The sequence below is a fragment of the Corapipo altera genome, unplaced genomic scaffold (assembly GCF_003945725.1).
Source record: "Corapipo altera isolate COAL_440 unplaced genomic scaffold, ASM394572v1 23, whole genome shotgun sequence".
Lineage (NCBI taxonomy): Eukaryota > Metazoa > Chordata > Aves > Passeriformes > Pipridae > Corapipo > Corapipo altera.
Window position 1 is genome coordinate 5,248,489 of NW_020884878.1, and position 18,001 is coordinate 5,266,489.

The following is an 18,001-nucleotide window of genomic DNA, read 5'->3' on the forward strand; positions in this document are numbered from 1 at the left end:
CTCCTCAGAGCTCCAGTATTTTTCACCGCAGTGGAAATGTATTCACACATGAGAATCAACAGTTAACACTGGGAATCAGAGTTGCAAGAAGGTAATTATTTAAATTACTGAAATAAATGTATTTCAGGAGACAGTAAAACAGTGAAAAATAAAAACCTTTCCAGATGAAGATATTACTTGATTTCCATGAAAGAATTATGAATTTCATGACAGAATTACAAATTTCATGGTTTGGCTTTCTAGGAAAAACCCTTTAGAGTCATCTTAAAGACACTTAACAAGTAACTGACTCATTCAAACCAGACTATCCTTCATTAGTACAAAGCTGGTACATGCTGTTCAAGCCTATTTCTGATAAAACAGGGCTCCTGAGACAGGTACCTGGTGACATCACCCCGGACCAGCACTAATGGCTGTTGAACTGTGCTCTTGGAATGTCCCAGAAGTGGCAGCAGTTCCCCACCAGCCTCCTTGGGTGTGCCAGGAACAGAAAACTGCTCCAGCACACCTGAGAATGGAATGAGGCAGCCCCTTCAATAGTCCCAAGCTCCCTCTTGCTTTAATAGATTCCTGGACACAGGGAAAAGCCTGTGGGGCTGTCAGGATTGTGTTTTCTGACGCCTTAATTAGACCTCTGAAGAAGATACATCAAGTCACATCAACTTTGTAGTTAGTGCTTTAATAAGAGTTAATAAAAAATGTGTATGTATATACACAGACATAAAAAATACATATAAATACATATTTAAATATATGTAATATATAACTAAAACTTGTCTTAAAAGCATCAAAACCCACAGTAACTGCCATCCCAAAAGACTCCCCAAGGAAAGTAACCTCTGAATGCACTCAAGGTATTTCAAAACAGACCTAAACTGAGAATCTTTTCATGAGTTAAGTGTCTGAGCAGGAAGATGTTTAAGATATTTAGAAAACCCTACTCTACTGTATTACACTCTCATTAAGCAGAAGAATTGTAAGTTTGTCCGAGTCATTGTTCTTAACAAATTTAATTCCTGCAGGACAATCAAGTGACACTACCCTCAGGAAACAGGAAACAAGAAATATTGGCAAACTGACATTTCTTCAAGTTTTAGACACAAGCTGACCTACTAGTGTCAAAAGAAAACAAAAGCTGAACAGACATACAAGAGCATGGGGGAGGAGTGCTGTGCTTTTCATGAAAAAGGGGGTTGCAACATTCTCTTCAATTTGTGTAACAAGACTTTCCCAGCACGGTCAGGAATGTAAGGGACAACACAAGGCAGAATAAGAGAATTAAATTGGTGTATTCAGCATTCCTCTAGAAGCTGCTTCTGAAGGCTATATGACAAAACCAGTTAAAAAAAAAATTAGTTATTTAGTGAAACATTTAACCACCATGCTGTGAACTACACTGTTGTCATCCTCCTTACACTTGGGGGGATGGAGACAAATCCAGAAACCCAGCAGAGCTGGAAGTCACTATATTCTGCTACACTGAAAATGAGAAATGCTCACCGTGATCACTGTACCGCCGCTGCTTCTGGGTAGAAGATATGCTTCTCTGAACTTTGTGATGAGGAGATTGTCCAGTGCTATTATTAAGATCACTACTTGGCCTAACTTTGGCAAGTGAAAGATTGCTGCTGGAGCTTGAATCACTTGCATCCAACTACAATAAAAATGAGAATATTGAAACAAGGAGTTCAAACGAAACAAATAAAAACATCTATCACATTATGGGAGCAGGAACAGGGAGGATGGCCCTGCTACATGGAAAATTCAGGGGGCACAGATAGTTACTTAGAGGCCCCACCTTCTCTTAGGTTGTTATGCAACTGTCTTAGGTAAAACTCAGCAGAATTTGCAGCTCCTCAAAGGATACCAGATAAAGAAAATCCATCTGCACTTTCAGTACTCTTTCCTCAGAGTTCTCCAAGATTTTAACAAAAAAACAGGATACACACCAACTCCTCCAACAGAGGAACCAAGAGTAACTTACTGGTGCCAAGACCTCTCGGCATCATATGGAAAGGTAAATTACAGTGTAAGAACTTTTTCAGGTTGATCATCCTGCTCCTTGGCTCTCTTAAAACAGTTAGAGCTGGTATGTTCACACTTAAGCTCCTAGACCAGACAGGACAGTAACTGCAACAAAATCCTTCAGAGGAGTAACTGCTGAGCAAACAGGGCAGCTCTGGGGAGCCTAAAGGCAAGAGTTTACTTACTCAAGATCAGGGTGAGAACAAACACAGCATCATTTGGACTGCTGATGATTAGAATAACGAGACTTTAAGTGTAATGGACTTTTATGCAGGAATGCAATGCCTATAGTTACTGACTTAATTTTTGCTTCTGACTTTGCTAAGGACACCTTCCGATTTGTTTCTTTACAATTTTAAGACTGGTACTTACCTCTGATGACTTCCTTCCTAGCAGTAAGTATGTAGCTGTTATTTCATCATACTTCATTTTGCTAAGGGATTCTTGAATTTCTTCTTGAGAATATCCCATTCCTACCATAATATCTAAAAACAAATACACATTCTCTAAGTAACAGAAATTCTGACATTCAGGCTGGTTGAGTGTTCAAGAGAAAGCATGGAACATTTAAAGAATTAAAACAAAATTATTCAGTTTGAGAAAATAAACCTGATGAAATAATAGTATTAGAAGACTAGTTACTTTTTCCAAACGGCAAACAAATAGAGTGATGGAGGAGAAAAAAACCCCTCCTGCATGAAGTAAACAATATCAGACTCTGGAAAGTACTTGATTACCTATTCTTTTCTGGTCCGAGATGTCTAGTTCTGGTTCAACAAAAGGTTTAAGTTCATCCTCCTCATGCCCTGCATTGATCCACCTGTCCTTCATGATTTGCTATGAAAGAAAAGGTTTTGTTAGTACAATACACTTACCAGCAAAGAAAATAAGCTATGGGAAGAACAACTCCCCCATCTACCAAACACTAAGGTCTTTTCTAGTTTTTCTTTTCCAGAACATTCCCAGCACCTACTCAGTTTTGCTTTGCTGCAGTGAGGAGAATCAACGACACACATCAGGCCAAGCTGCTTCCCAGTTAGATGTATTTTAGCCCACAGCTGAAAGCCAAAAGCCTGTAGCACAGACCAGGAGCAGTGTGACAACTCTGACAAGTCTAATAGGTTCATGGAAGGCCAAAATGATATTGGTTTTCTCCTCCGTGATGGTACAAAAGGCAGGGAAAAGGCAACCACAGCAGCCAATACCTCCAGTTCACATTTGAAAACGTGGAAAAACAAGGAAACGTGGAAAAACGTCCTAGTGGATCATCCATTAACGCAGGAATCCACAAGGTAATCATCAGGAAACATATAACATAGAAAGTGTAGTGACACGTTCGTTTTTAAAGTAACTGTGGCGTCAGGTGTCTTATAACCCCAGTAAACAACGCCTTTAAAAGGAGTCATGTGCCTTAGTCAACCATCACACCTCCTGCACCCACTCCAAATACACTATTCAGAACAGTAAGGCAATAAGCCACAGCTCAAAAATACAGTTTGCAAAATAGGATGTCTAGCTTTCTGATGTACCTTATTTGTGCCATTACCTCTAGAGTGCCTCTTTTTGTTGGGTTTAGCACCAGGAAACGTTTGAGGAGGTTTTCACAGTCTGTGGACATGTAGAAAGGAATCCTGTATTTCCCCCTTAGCACTCTTTCTCTAAGTTCCTTAGTAACAGAAGAACAGACAGTAAGTTGTAAGCAGCAAATCATTTAAAATATTAGATAATCATGCCCAGTATATTCTACAAAAAAAAGCACCTTTAAGTTCTGTCCATCGAAGGGAAGAGATCCACTCACGAGAGTATAAAGAATAACACCTAAACTCCAAACATCTACTTCAGGTCCATCATATTTCTTCCCTTGAAAGAGCTCTGGAGCAGCATATGGTGGGCTGCCACAAAAGGTGTCCAGTTTATTTCCAACTGTAAACTCATTGCTAAAACCAAAGTCAGCTATTTTAATGTTCATATCTGCATCTAGCAATAAATTTTCAGCCTGGAAGAGAAAGAATGCTTTGTAAGATGAATAAAATACTTGATTCAGAATGCTATTGTTTGTTCTTATTCTTAAAAGGCAAGAAACTGAAATAACTATTAACATTCCCTTCCTTGCAAGGTGTTTAGGTTTGCTTCAGTCTATCATTTGCATATCCTCTATTTTAAAAATCTCTGTACAATGGCTTCAAACTATAGGAGCTGTTATGTTACCTGAAAACTTATTACCATCTATTTGTTTTCTCCACAGAAATGCATCTTATATTTTGGTCTATTCAGATGAAACCAAAACATAGTCTCACTATCTGTACTTTATGGCATGTGGCATTCCTGCAATAGTTTGGTAATAAACATAACCTTTAAACTTTTTTTAAGTGTTCTTCTTTTTTGGTGTTGGTTTCTGTTTGTTCGTTTTTTTGTTTTGTTTTGTTTGTTTTTTCTTTGGTTTGGTTTTTTTTAAGTTACAAAGCTTGTAACAAGTAAAAAGGCACAGTTCACAGTTTAAAGAAGACATATGACATTTTGTGCCAAGCTACACAGAAGCCCTACTTCGGTTTCATCATCACTACTGGTAATTCATTCTGTTTGAGACTAAAACTTGTCATATTTCTATCAAACTACTTTTTAAAAAAAAAAAAAAAAAAGATTTCTGAGCTAACACTGACCTGCATCAGATCTGAATGTGACCACAGGGTGACAGGTTATCTTTCAGCAGCCATTAAATTTCTGTATTTAAAAGCCTTATAAATCCTCTTCATTTGAAATGGTTCTAAACTGTAAATAGTTCTCAAAACTTGCTAAACACGTGCAAACAAATAAATTAATAAATCAGAAAGCTTAGTATACACTACATTTTATTGGCACAATAAAGACAACAGCCACAGGCACAGAAGCTGACACACATACACTGCACACTTTTTCTTACTCACCTTGAGATCTCTATGAACAATATGCTTTTGATGGCAATACTGCACTGCAGATACTATCTGGATAGAAAACAAGCCAAATTATGTAAGTGTCATCTCAAAGAAACACGACATTATAACAAAAGATTTCAACATGGAGTACTGAAGTTGACATACACTTATTCACTCAGAGCTACGTAACCAACTACTACAGTGGCCAGCATATTTGAGGAAAAGCTTGGGTGTTTGTTATTTGATCTATTTGTTTTCTCCTATACTTGAACGAGGATTTTGTTTTTCCTGTGTGGCTAATTATAGACCAATAGAAGCAATGACTTTCAGAAAGGTTACAGAAGTATTTCCATTCCAATACTGTATACAGCTATAAAAGCTTTCCCCCTAGACTGATGTTTTCCAGACCTTCTCCAAAGGTGATTTTTCATGCCACAACACAGAGAGAAAAGGGTAAGAAGTGGGCTTTAGCTACTGGAAAAATTACTGGGAAACAGCCTGTTTGTCAAAACTTATGCAGTGAGAAGCAACTACACATCTGACAGAGATCTGCTGTCTAAGTGCATATGGTTTATTGTATTTTGTATATTACAAAAGAGTAGCAAGTTCAATGGAAAAAACTCTCTATGTCTCTCAAATGTAATGGGATCATTTCTTCCAGCATAATTTCTGAATATCATTAAGTTTTTCCTGCTTTATATAGCAAACTATATAAGCTATTTACACAGTGCAGTGTCACAGTACATTGCTTCTTCAGTCATAAGCATTGCTGCAGAACTCTGCATGTATGGAAAACGTGGATAAAGTATTATTCTTACATTATCACAAATGCAGTCAAATGCTGTGCATACATGGTCAGAATTGAGGAAGATGTTATGACTTCTTAAAATAAGTGGAACTGCACACAAAAATAATAACTATGTTCAAAAAAAAAGTATCTTCAGCCTCCATACAAGATTAAGAAGATTTTCAATACAGAAAGATGACACAGCACTACTGTTACAAAAAAATAACTCATGATCACATCACCCAGCTTAGTGTAAGGATCCTCCTGTACTGCTAAGGAACAAAGGTTCTCTCCCTCAGTATTCAGAGTAGATGAAAATAAGGTTCTTGGTAGGCCAAAGAACTGATGTGCCAGTAAACTTTGTATTTGAAACATAACCACCAATAGGATGTTTGTGCCCTGTATTACTGCATCACACGTGCACAATGCCACCTTAGAAACCAAGCAGTCTATGAAAAGCTGAAGTACTATTTCCATTCCCTACACTTTCATTCTGGTTTTGCTTGTTTCTTTATGTACTGATTCCCTCTTTCAGACTCCAAGTTCAGCTTTTTACAGATACTGAAATTGCCAAAGTGCTCCCACGCCACTGCTTGTACCATCCTTTTGGTTTCCTTTCCTTTCCACTCTGCTACTGTTACCTTAGCACCAGTCACAAGCTCACTCTGCAGAGGCTCCCGAGGCTGACAGCATGACAAACACCTCAAGCTTTATTCAGGGCTGCAGAGACACAGCACTATACCACTCACTCCTGAACTGCTTTCACTGTGACTGTCTAAGAGCGGAAGGTTGAGCAGATGATCAATCAGTAGCCTCCTTTGGAGATGCTTTTGAACTACTCTGCACTGCAACAGGATGGCACAGAGACTGCAGAAGGGAGTCCAATCCACATGGAAGCGAAATAAGGCAATGTATATGACATTAATAATTGAAGAACAGCAGCCATAACTGAATGAAAAACAGCACAAAGCATGGCTGCATCAGACAGACTCTCTTTTCTTCCACCTTCCACCACTGTTTCCATTGACAGTCCCTCACTTCCAACCCACTTGACTGTGAGGAATTTTCTGACAGTTGGTAGGTGAGAAGAGAAGAAACATCTGAGGTTTTTGCTAGAGGTAACAACCGAAATACATTGAAATACATTTCTTAGGAGGCATTTCAAAAATCTGTATAAACATAGGTTTTAAAGAACAAGTTAGAACAAGTTACCTCTAGGCAGAGAAACCATCTTTTTTAAGGATTAAATGACAAAAAGACAGATAAATGACCTCTCAAGGTCACTTCCACACTACCAGGAGTACTCTGTTTCTTTATTGGAACATACAAGACGTATTTTGTGGATATTTTATTTTCCAAGATCTGTCCTAACATCTACTAGCATTAAGAATTCTAAACTACTTCTGCAGGAAAACAGGGGGAAGACTGAAGAAGGTCAGATCTAATTGGCTGCAGAAAAGAGAGGGAATTAATACACATGAATTTAAGGAGATCCCCTGCCCTGCATCAGATTTTTCTATGGAAAAAGGATGACATTGAACCAGAACTGCTTGAAAGCCTGTAAGGGGGAAGAACAAGGTAACATTAAGAATGCAAAACATTCTGGATTTGAATTTCTCACACATGGCTACACAGAAGGAGTTTGAAATGGAGAACTATACAGCATAGCTGTATTTTTAGAGTTGTAATTTCTCCTGTGTTCCTTGACAAGTGCGACTGGAATAATGTGATTACCCCCTTTTACATCATTCTTTTTCCTGCTAAAAACCTTACTATATTTAACAAAATGACTAAAAATTATATTTTTTTAACAAGCAAAGAAGAGAGAATTACTGAATTCTGCTCTTCGCCTGCTAGAGAGGAAGTGTCTTTTCAGACAAAACACTAGTGTTTGATCCAGAAATCACATCTACTGAAAGAAGAAACCTGATATGAAAACAAGATATAATACAACCTATTGTAAGAACTAAGCTCAAAACCAGGGCACAACTGTTTCTTCAGTTTGAAAAGAGCCACCGTCTGTTAAACCAGTTAACAAATTTAAAAAAAATAAATGCCTATTATGTCATAAGTCTCTAACTAACAGAGAACAGCTGCACTGCATCAGATAAAAGGTCTGCAGAGAGCATTCTTCCTCCAACAATGGCTAAAAGCGATACGAAGCTATTCCAGGACTACAGTAAGGTGAAATGAATAGTTTTATGACCCGTGAACCCAGCAAGATCTAGTTTCCTTTGACACTGTCCCTCAGCCTGAGTTTCAGCATCTAATAAATGCCAAGCTCTGATCAAAGTTACCTGACTTTCATCCTACGTGAATGCTCTTCCCTCTAGCAAAGCATAATCAGCTCGTGCTACAATTTCTCTCCTCAGCTCATTTCTAGGGTTCTCTCTTCTTTTCCCAGGAACTGAGGCTTTTGAAGCTCTCAAGAACCTCCCATCTTTGAGATCAAGGTCCTCTAAAACTGCTTGAGCTCAGCAGCCAGAAAGTCAGCTGCTGAGGGACGACAGAGCACAGCTGCCTGCACCAGGAGACTTACACGAAAAAACTGGAAACATACTTCTCTGTATTTCAGTGCATACAAGTGAAGGCATCTATATATCTTTACAAACAGCATTTATTCTACTGAAGTAAAAAAAACACACCACCAAAAAAAAAAAAATCAAGCTGAGTATCTGAAGTACTAAAAAAAAAAAAAAAATCAACTCTTGATGGGACAAATACCCAGCTCAGTAGGTAACTCCCTTTTAAATTCTTTCCCTTCACGTTTCTTTTTGAAAAATGAAGTTACATATATCCTGTACTACTCACATTATCCCATAAAATTAAGCACTAAGTGTACCTGTAAAACATGTTTGACCTGTTTTTGTAAGTTTTCATTTAAAGGGGAGTCAAATTATTAGAAAAAAAATAGGTATTTGGTGAACAAACATGCAATTTCAATGCAATCACTGCAAGATCTTTTTCCACACAGGTCCTGATAAAAGAAACTGAGGACCAAGAGCAGAGAACTGTATCACTAGAAATTTTCAATATTCACATGTGAGAGAGAACAGTCAATCTTCTCATGTTACTCTGAAGCTCTTCAAGTCACTACAAAAAGAAAGGCAACAGTCTGGGATTTATAAGAGATGGCTGAAGTGGAAATGACTGCTCCACATCCCGGTAACATCTACTCCAACACAGCACAGAAACACATACCAGGAACCCTCCATCTCAAAGGAAAGTTCTCTATCTGCCAGAATGTGAAAGGGAAGGAAGCAGCTTTAAAAAGACATGTAAGACTTCGTTAAAGAGGAAGAAAAGTTCTCCTTACTATCAAGCTCTGTAACTCCAGTAATCAAAAATTACTTCTGGGGATATGAAGTCTGCAGCTGCTTTTGGGTTGTTTTGTTTGTTTGGTGGTGGTGATTTTGGTGGGGCTTTTTTCCCCAAAAGATTAAAAAGGGTAAATACAAGATTTAAGGAGAGGAGAGAAAACAAAGGAACAAGGATTTCATAAAAATGCTTCTATTGCCTCCTTATGTTGGGTTAATACATTTGGGTTTTCTTACTTGCATTGCTACTTTTAAGCTTATTGCTTATATTGCTTTCAGACAATTCTTACTATGTGAGACAGAGGGAGTAAAACAGTTGTGGCACAGTTTCCTAGTTCCTAATTTGTTCTTTTCAGTCACACTAACCACGCCAGAGAAGTGTAGAAATTTTCTTTACAAAGCATTTTTGTGAAAGTCATTAATTAATTTCCTGGAAGTCTCATATCAAATTTCTTCTAATGTATGGCTACGCTTAGGAGGCGAAGCCATCTGAGCCTCCCCTTCCAACAGGGAAACTGGCTGACACATCACTGCCACAATTCACCAGTTCAAAACTCCTGGAGATCATTCAATAACACTTTTGTCTCTACTTATTATTTTAATGTGTCATTAAGCGGGAGCATAATTTTGATACTTTCTACTTTTCACATTATTACCTAGGTTATCCAAGTGACCAAAGGGATGGAAATAACAGACAAATTCTGCACACGAGCAGAAAACAAGTGTACCAGATCAGTCAGATCTGCAAATGAAACTCTAGATGCTACGAGAGCAAACATTTGGAATTTAAGTAGTCAGGCAAAAATATCTGGTTATGTTCAGTACTGCTTTCCCGTGGAATGGAAATGCTTTCTACAGATCAATGAAATTCCAACATCTTGGCAGGGCTAGTTTATCCATCATAAAGAAAGCTTAACTAACAAGCCTAGAAAATTACTTCTCTATGCCTTTTCAGAACAACTACTCAGTGGCATCTTCTCATGTTAGCAGATGGATGTGACCAGACCCCTGTTACTCACACCGTCTGTGTTTTGGAACTGGCCTGTTTGTAGCCTGTTACATTTGAATAACTTCCAAAACGCTACAAACCTGCTGGGCTAAGGACATACAAAATCAACCTAGAGGAAATGCATTTTGGAATGGAACACACTTCCAGATCAAGCAGTCTCTGTGTTCTGGCACTCCTGGACACCCTGGCACCCAGCACTAAGGAAACCAGCACCACTAAACGGACTGCTAACTCCTTCAAAGTACCACTGACACCTAAGTTTTTTCTCCCTCAGAGCTACAAGTCCCCAACATGCTGAACACTGCTGTAAGTCAAATGCAAAGGACAGCTGTTTTACTCATTTCAGCAAAAACAGGGGCGGGGGGAAAGCTGACATATAGGAATGTTATACATACCTGTCTAAATTTAGCTCTAGCCTCCTTTTCCTTCATTCTTCCATGTGCAACCAGATAGTCAAACACTTCCCCTACAATTCAATAATGAGATACATTAATGCCAATTTCAGAATGCAGAAATTCCTCTCCAGCAGTTGCCCACAGCAGCTTCACTGGAATGATTATACTTCAAGTTTATGATTACAGGATAGCTTAAGAGAACAAGGCACAACTGCTGTGCAATTTACTACACCATCATCTCTTTTACAAGAAAGTAATGAGTGACTGGATATAGACAAAGGAAACCATTTCCTTCCAATTACTTAGGACAGAAACTGAGCAGCATACTTCTGTTTTGTAAACAAAGATGACATGTACCCCTTCACAGACTTTCTCACAAGGGTTTCTTTTGACCCATGGGAAAAAAAAAAAAGCTTCAGATATTAGAACTTCTGATGATATTTGTAAATACCATCATACCAACACTAGAATTTTAATTTGTGTTCACATATAAAATTGTTCTAAACAAAATCAGAAATCTCAGCTTTGACCTAGGCTTGGAAGAGATACCCACAAGGAAGGTCACAATAATGAGCATAGCAGGACACACTGACATAATCCATCACACAACCATCAGACCTGTAAAATACACTGAGAAGGACTATCCTTAACAAGCATGGGAGATTTTCATTACTAAAAGCCAACACTCTTGTACATAAGATCTCCAAACACAGACTAATAGGCAGTTTTAAAAATTCCTCGCTAATATGCAAAAATTGTAAGACTTTTAGAAGTGGATCAAATATTTAAATATTCTCTACTAAGCAAGAAAACGTTGTTTTGTAGACAGCCACCTCACATGGGAAGAGATGAGTAACCTCACATTTATTTTTTACAAGAAGCAACTCCACCAAATTGCAATAAAAAAACCCCAGTCATGCAGAAAGAAAAGCAACAACTGAGCCATCTGAGGGAATGTCAGGATTTCCTACAAAATAGCCTTACTTCCCTCTGTGGTGTTTTATTTAATACTCAACTCAGATAACTCTCAGTTGTATATCACAGTTGTTTCTTAAAAAACCTTGAAGCAGCAAACCTGAACACTTCTTCATAATTCAGGGAAAAACACACCAGAGAAAGAATTATCCCCAATTTATGTGAAGTGTTGCAGCTGTAGCAATAGTTTCTCTCATCCTGCAGGCAGAGTTCATGTGCATCATGATGACCTGTACCTTGATAAAGAGAAAATATGGGAAACTGAAGCCTGCCATTGAGATTACCAGCTATTCCTGTCTTGCACAGCCTGGCACATCAAAAGGTACTGCTCTTGGCCTTTTAGACCAGCACAGTATGTATCTCTCCCTTATCATCCTAAGAAAGATCTTCACTGCTTTAGAGAACCACTGGCCTTTCTACCTCCTAGAAGATAATCACTAGATGGCAATAGGACTTCACTTCTAAGTCTAGAACCATCAAACAGCACAGAGATGCTTCCCCAAACACCTGTACTAGACAATATTTTAATGGTATTATACCCACTCTGTTCCTGTTTAGGCTAATCTTGGTTGAGCAGTTAGGGAACTGCCAGAAGAAAGCATAGGCAGGTAGAGAATCTGGCTTTATTTGTAGTAATTCATTAAACTTCATGTAATCCAATGTCAGAATCTGATTTCTGAATGCTGAGTTTCCCTGAAAAAAAGTCTCAATATCCCTCTTAAAACTAAAGAAAAGCCTCAACTAGTTAAGATTCCAAGATGCTGATGCTAAAGGGTCACTGACAAACAGAGTGCTATGAGGTTTTAGCCAGCAAGTAGTAACCTAAGCCCAAATACCTTAATTTCACCTTTGGTGAAAATATCCGACACCTCAGGATGTGCATTTTTCCATCCCCTCTACAATCAGGAAAAATGTTCAAGTTCCTCCTAAAATGGCATAAGGCTAAGTCTAACAATTCTTGACAGTAGAAGGTCTGTGATTAAGATATGTAAGATGTCATCAACATCTAAAAACAGAAGTTGCAGTACTTGTGCTTTGAAACCAACAGTTAAAGAAACAGAAATGTTTCATCTGAACATGTTTTTACCAATTATCTTACACAAAATAGGACACCAGAGGCAGGGAACTGAATACAATAAATACAACTGAATACAACAATTGAGAAGGGCAATATTTGTTGTGGACAGGAACAACTGATGTCCGAAAAAAAGACTCCCATTAAATTTGAGTTGTGAAAACAAAGAAATTGTTACTAAGTAGTAGTAAGTTTAGAACCTGGTTTTTTAAGTTATATTTATATTGACCAAAGAAGTCCCAAAGAATATTAAATATTTTCCTTAATATCTTACACTGCTTTGATAAGATATGCTGAAAAAGCAAGCAAAACTTTAAAGAAAACAAGTACTTCCCTTACTTGGCAATTTGCTTACACGTGTCACCACAGCAGAGGTACTTACCCCCACTTGCATATTCCATTATTAAATAGAGAGTTTTTTCAGTTTCAATGACTTCAAATAGCTTCACTAGAAAAGAAAGACATTTATTTACCAGTTAACTAGCTGCACAAATATTATGTTCACCCCACAGATAATTCTGTCGGAGAAAAATACCCCAAACTATTTGCTTGCCACTGGACAATATCAGACTCTTTAAAGAAGCTATTTCTGTCAAACGTTCCTAGACAGAAAGTACTATAAAACGTTTTGTCAACTCATACAGAACAACATATTCTCAAGAAACAATACTTTGCTTCTGCTACATGGGAAAGCAACTAAAGTAAGCAGAACTTCCACATATTTGAGTATCAACAATAGCCACTTCTATGCACTGAACTGGCATACATGGTGACAAATCAGTTATCACTCAGTTTGCTGACAGTCCTACAACAACACTACATCATTTAAATGTACAGTCTTCAACAAATTCTCGACCACTTCTTGATTTTGGTGTATGGACTTATTTTTAATGAGAGCCTGAATTCAGCAGAAGTCAGTATTATACTCAAAAGGAGCAACAGTTTTGTGCAAAGGGACCAAAATGTTTGTTGTTTTGTTTTTTTTTTTAAACACACAGCTCTGAAACAGTATTCATTACTGCTATTTTACAGACACCCTAACGCAAAATAATCTTTTAAACTCATACCACAATGATTTTAATAATGAAAATACTAAAATTTCTCCAATTGGAAATTATGTGAAAAAAACAAGGTACCTATATTTGGATGATTTAAGATCTTCATTATTCTTACTTCTCTAAAGAGCTGAAATAAACATAAAACATGAAGTAAGTTACTGAAATTGGTAACAAACAGCCATTTTTCCTGAAGACTGATGATTTTGATACAGTTATTTAAACACAAAGGGCAAACGTTATTAGCATTTCAATGAAATCCATGAAAGAAGCTCTTACTGGAGGGAAGAGTTAAGTGTATGCTTCTTTTAACACCCCTCCCAAACAAATCAGCCCTCAAAAACTTGAAAATACCGACAAAGGAGTCCAGATAGCTCAGGAAAGAAGTAACCTTAGCTCTGTGGTTTGCAGACTTTTGGGGCCACAAGACCATTGGGAGCCCATGCAGTTCCTTGCCGACCAGTACATCTCACAGATCCTTCAGTCCTTCACTTGGAAACAGGTTCCAAAGTTTTGTGAACCCCCACCTGAACATCTTTACAAGACCACTGCAGCACATTACTAGTATGAATTCAGTGTTCTTCAATACTTCATTAAAGCCAAAGAATTGCTGTGCTGCCACAGCAGCTCACCGGTGGAACACCAGCTGCTTATATCACACAAAAAGCGTGTCATCTGAGTACACCAGCAAGGAGCAAGTTTTAAGGAGAGATGGGAAGACAAGGCCACCCCTCGGCCCTTCAGAAGCATTCCTGCAAGGCGACTGAGGGACAGTAGCATCTAGTCCTGGGTCTGCCAGCACAGCTCCCTCTGACTCACTGCCAGACATCCAGTCTCCAAGCCTGCCCGGCCAGCGCAACGCGATGAACGTACTTGCCAAAATTAATAGGGCAGAACACAAACGGTGTTTTCCTGACCCCATCGTGCTTCTTCCCTTTATGCAAGCACTGGTGTTAACCCAGACTGACTCACAAGGTCTAGGAATTAATTTAACAGAAAAATCTCATAAGACACACAACTCCCCCACATAAAAGCACTCTCTAGCCCACCCCAGCACATCTATTTTGGCAGGATGGGTGGTGAGGGACAGCTGCCCATTTCAAGCTGCAGCATGACATTACACCCACTGTCCTGAATCCAGAGACAGCACACCAATTGTAAGGATCTTGTCATGTCCCATGCCCTGTGTCTGTCCCTCCCCACCATGCCAATGGCCATGTTTAGAGGGTTTTGCTTGAGTAATTGATTATTTCTGAAGATTTCAACTTTGCCTGTCACAGAGTAAACTCTGTCCTCCTGCAACTGAACGATAATAGGGAAATGACACTTAGAACTACAAATGAAGGCAAAGTCTATTACTGATCAGTTGTTAATTATTTGCACCTCTCAAAACTCTTCTGCAAAAGACAATTTTAAGATACACATAAACTTGCAACTATAATACTAAAAATGCTGCTGCTGTTATTGCAATGTAAAGCATGGCTAGTTAATAGCAGATGAATTAAAAGTAGTTTCAAGATAAAATATTATTACAAAAAACTTGAAGCACAAATACTACAGTATTCAGAAAACCAAAGAATTCTCTTTTTAGGCAGCACACTATATGGCAGTTGAGTGTGTAGTTGTTTTTCCTCTACAAATCCCTCCATGGCAGCTCAAGGCTCCAGAGGGTTGATGTTCTTAAGCATCAGTTATTTTCTAACAGCATGCTTCAAAAAGTAGGAGTAATCAAGAGGTTTTACAAGAAATCCAACACAAATTTCTACAGGAATACTAATAACCTAACAGATCATTTTGAACTGAATGTAAAGAGAGTGAAGCAGAACATAAGTCCACACCTCCAATGGAATGAAGACGTGGGAAAAAACCCAGGAGTTTTGTAAATAAAGGATAGCAGCATTGTCATTAACAGTAAGGAAGAAAAACTGCTGCTGCAAGATATGCCTCAGGTCAGATTTCACATAAAGTGAAGACATTTAATATGTCTACATGGATTACCAGCAACTCAAATCTGTAGGTGTATTTACACAATAAAAGCAAAATAAAAAAAAAAGTAAAACATTGGAAACAAACAAAAACCAACCCAAGAGTGAACAAAACAAAATCCTTGTGTCTTTGTGACTTTTAGCAAAAGAAAATGCAAGGTTTTAAATAAATCAAGCTGCTCAAATGCAACCGAGGTTGACTGATCAAGTAAATTATTGGCCATACAAAATAGTTTCAAAACCTACGCATGCATGTTTTCTTTATCCTCCAGAGAGGTAAAATTGCCTTCTTTTCTTTTTTTAAACTATGTTATTTCTGGGGCTTTTTCATATGTAATCAGACAAGGCAGACTACATCATCTTTCTACTGATCATCAGAAACTTAAAAGCAGTTTAATCTATAGCTATTTTTTTCTTGGTTTTCATTCAGTTCAGCTGAACTGGTGTATAATGTATTCTGAATTCTCCATTAACACTTTTAATCACAGTTTATATAATGGAAAGCCTCTGATCAGTTTTTGCAGTTTTGAAGACACTTTCATTCATTCTAAATTGATATCTGATACCTCCCACCTCCAATACTCAAGATAAAGGCTATGGATCAGACTCATCAAAACATTGGTCCACAAGACAAGTACTCTGCATTACTAAATGCAGCATGTTAAAAACCAGATTCTACATTATGAGCCATTTGTTGAAGTGGGTGACTAGAAATAAGCTCTCTTAATAAAAGACTATTTTTGTCTCAGAGGAAATTAAAAATACTTCAGAATAGGATACAACCGCCACCGTATTTTTTTATTATAACTTTAGTTAGATAAATGCACTTCAGATTGTGCACTGTTTGTCAGTTTAACTGTTATATGTAGCATTTTGACACAGATAGCAACTTCCACAGGGACATCTGCAAAGGTCTGAGATTGTATTATATATTATAGTCTACTTCTGATAGAGGAATATGATGTAAAACATCATACAACTTTCACACAGTGTGCTGAATAAAGGTTTCATAGGTCTCATTCCTCCCAAATACTATATGAACCAACTTATAGCAAATGAAGTAGTAACTATCACCACACAGTAAAATTCACTGCAGAAGCCAGGTATGACTAAACTTCACACTTCTGGGGTTCCCTGCCACAGGAACACAGAACAAGGTATAATATCAGAAGATGTAACATGAAGGTTCTTAATACAGAAAATTATTTTCTTAGGTTTAAGAACTTACTTGTCCTAATGAGACTATAAAGTTCTCATCAGTTTAATTTCTAATACAGAGATTAAAAACTACTCCCAGTTTGTTGAACAGCTCATTTTCCGTCAACAGGAGCTCTACAAATGTTTCCAGGCAAAGACAAACATCCTTGTCTGCCAAACAAATGGCTTTCAGCTTTGTTGTGGTCCAGTCCTTTGACTGTAAGCCATGTCAGATACAGGGAAAGAATTGCATTTAATTAATGCTGCTGCCAACAAACTGAATAAAAAAAGCCCAACAAGCCAGCAATGGAAGCTGGTTCTCTTAGAACAACTTTCTTTGAACACAGCAAAAGACAGATCAGAAGTGTTCCTGCAACAGCTACTGCAAGGCTTTCAGTAGCAAAATATTTTAAAAATGTGGAAAAAGTTTGCTAAAAAGCAACTCAGTACAGTGTCAGCTGCACAGCACCAAACTCCCCTGACTGCCTTCTCCCCAAAGGAGAGGCTTTTCACAAGATGTTGTCTCAAGCTAGCCCAAGTTTGACCTGTGTATTAGGCTTCTCCTGGTAACTGCTTCACTGAAATATGCCCTACATATAATGAAAGGCCTCAAGCAAAAAGCCTTTAGACAATACAAAATCACAAAATTTACAGAATTAGTTTGCCCCAAACTAACCATAACTTGGAAAACAGAAAAGGATACTCATTATAAACAGAAAAGTCTGAGCATTTTCAATTCTCATCCTTTTCTTGCAGTTTTCAAAACACTGATTGACCGAGAGTCAGAAAGGCCACGGTCCACGTTAAAATTGACGTATAAGAACTCTAAAATGCTTCAACAAAAAATATGGCCCAAACAAGTGGCAAAACATCTGCACATAATGAACAAAAATATTTGGCTGAGGAGCCAAGTTCTAAAAAAAGAACATGGGAAGTGATTTAGTGCTACTATATGGGCTTGGTAAAAAAAACCCTTGCATATAATGGCATTGCTAATTCAAAAGAAAAAAAAAAACCACAAACGATTTTTTTTGCTAGGAGGAAGTGAACTACTGTATCATCAGCATTTGTCTCCAGTGAGATCGATATTCACTGCAACTGGGTACACAAGTGCATTTGTGGAGAACAGTGGTTATGACTAACACCACCAGCATGGGAAAAAAGCTCTAAGAATTCCCTTTTCTTTCAAAGCAGGGAAGTACCGGTTACAGTTTCCTCTTCACTAAGCAAGAGTAGCAGAGCAGCAATTAGGTCCTAAAACAACAGTAA

The 18,001-nt window shown here is 38.0% G+C and overlaps 1 protein-coding gene across 12 annotated transcripts in view; it reads right to left on the minus strand.

Moving 5' to 3' along the window:
• The window catches only part of MARK3 (microtubule affinity regulating kinase 3), a 62,226-nt gene that overhangs the window by 22,858 nt on the left and 21,367 nt on the right, over positions 1-18,001 (minus strand). For all 12 annotated transcript variants that reach the window (XM_027638324.1, XM_027638326.1, XM_027638325.1 and 9 more), the window contains 9 exons: positions 13,632-13,680; positions 12,878-12,943; positions 10,446-10,516; positions 4,950-5,006; positions 3,785-4,021; positions 3,572-3,691; positions 2,763-2,862; positions 2,398-2,510; positions 1,501-1,654 (listed from right to left, as the gene is read on the minus strand). In XM_027638324.1, the coding sequence (XP_027494125.1) occupies positions 1,501-1,654; positions 2,398-2,510; positions 2,763-2,862; positions 3,572-3,691; positions 3,785-4,021; positions 4,950-5,006; positions 10,446-10,516; positions 12,878-12,943; positions 13,632-13,680 (967 nt within the window). The remainder of the gene's footprint in view (positions 1-1,500; positions 1,655-2,397; positions 2,511-2,762; positions 2,863-3,571; positions 3,692-3,784; positions 4,022-4,949; positions 5,007-10,445; positions 10,517-12,877; positions 12,944-13,631; positions 13,681-18,001) is intronic.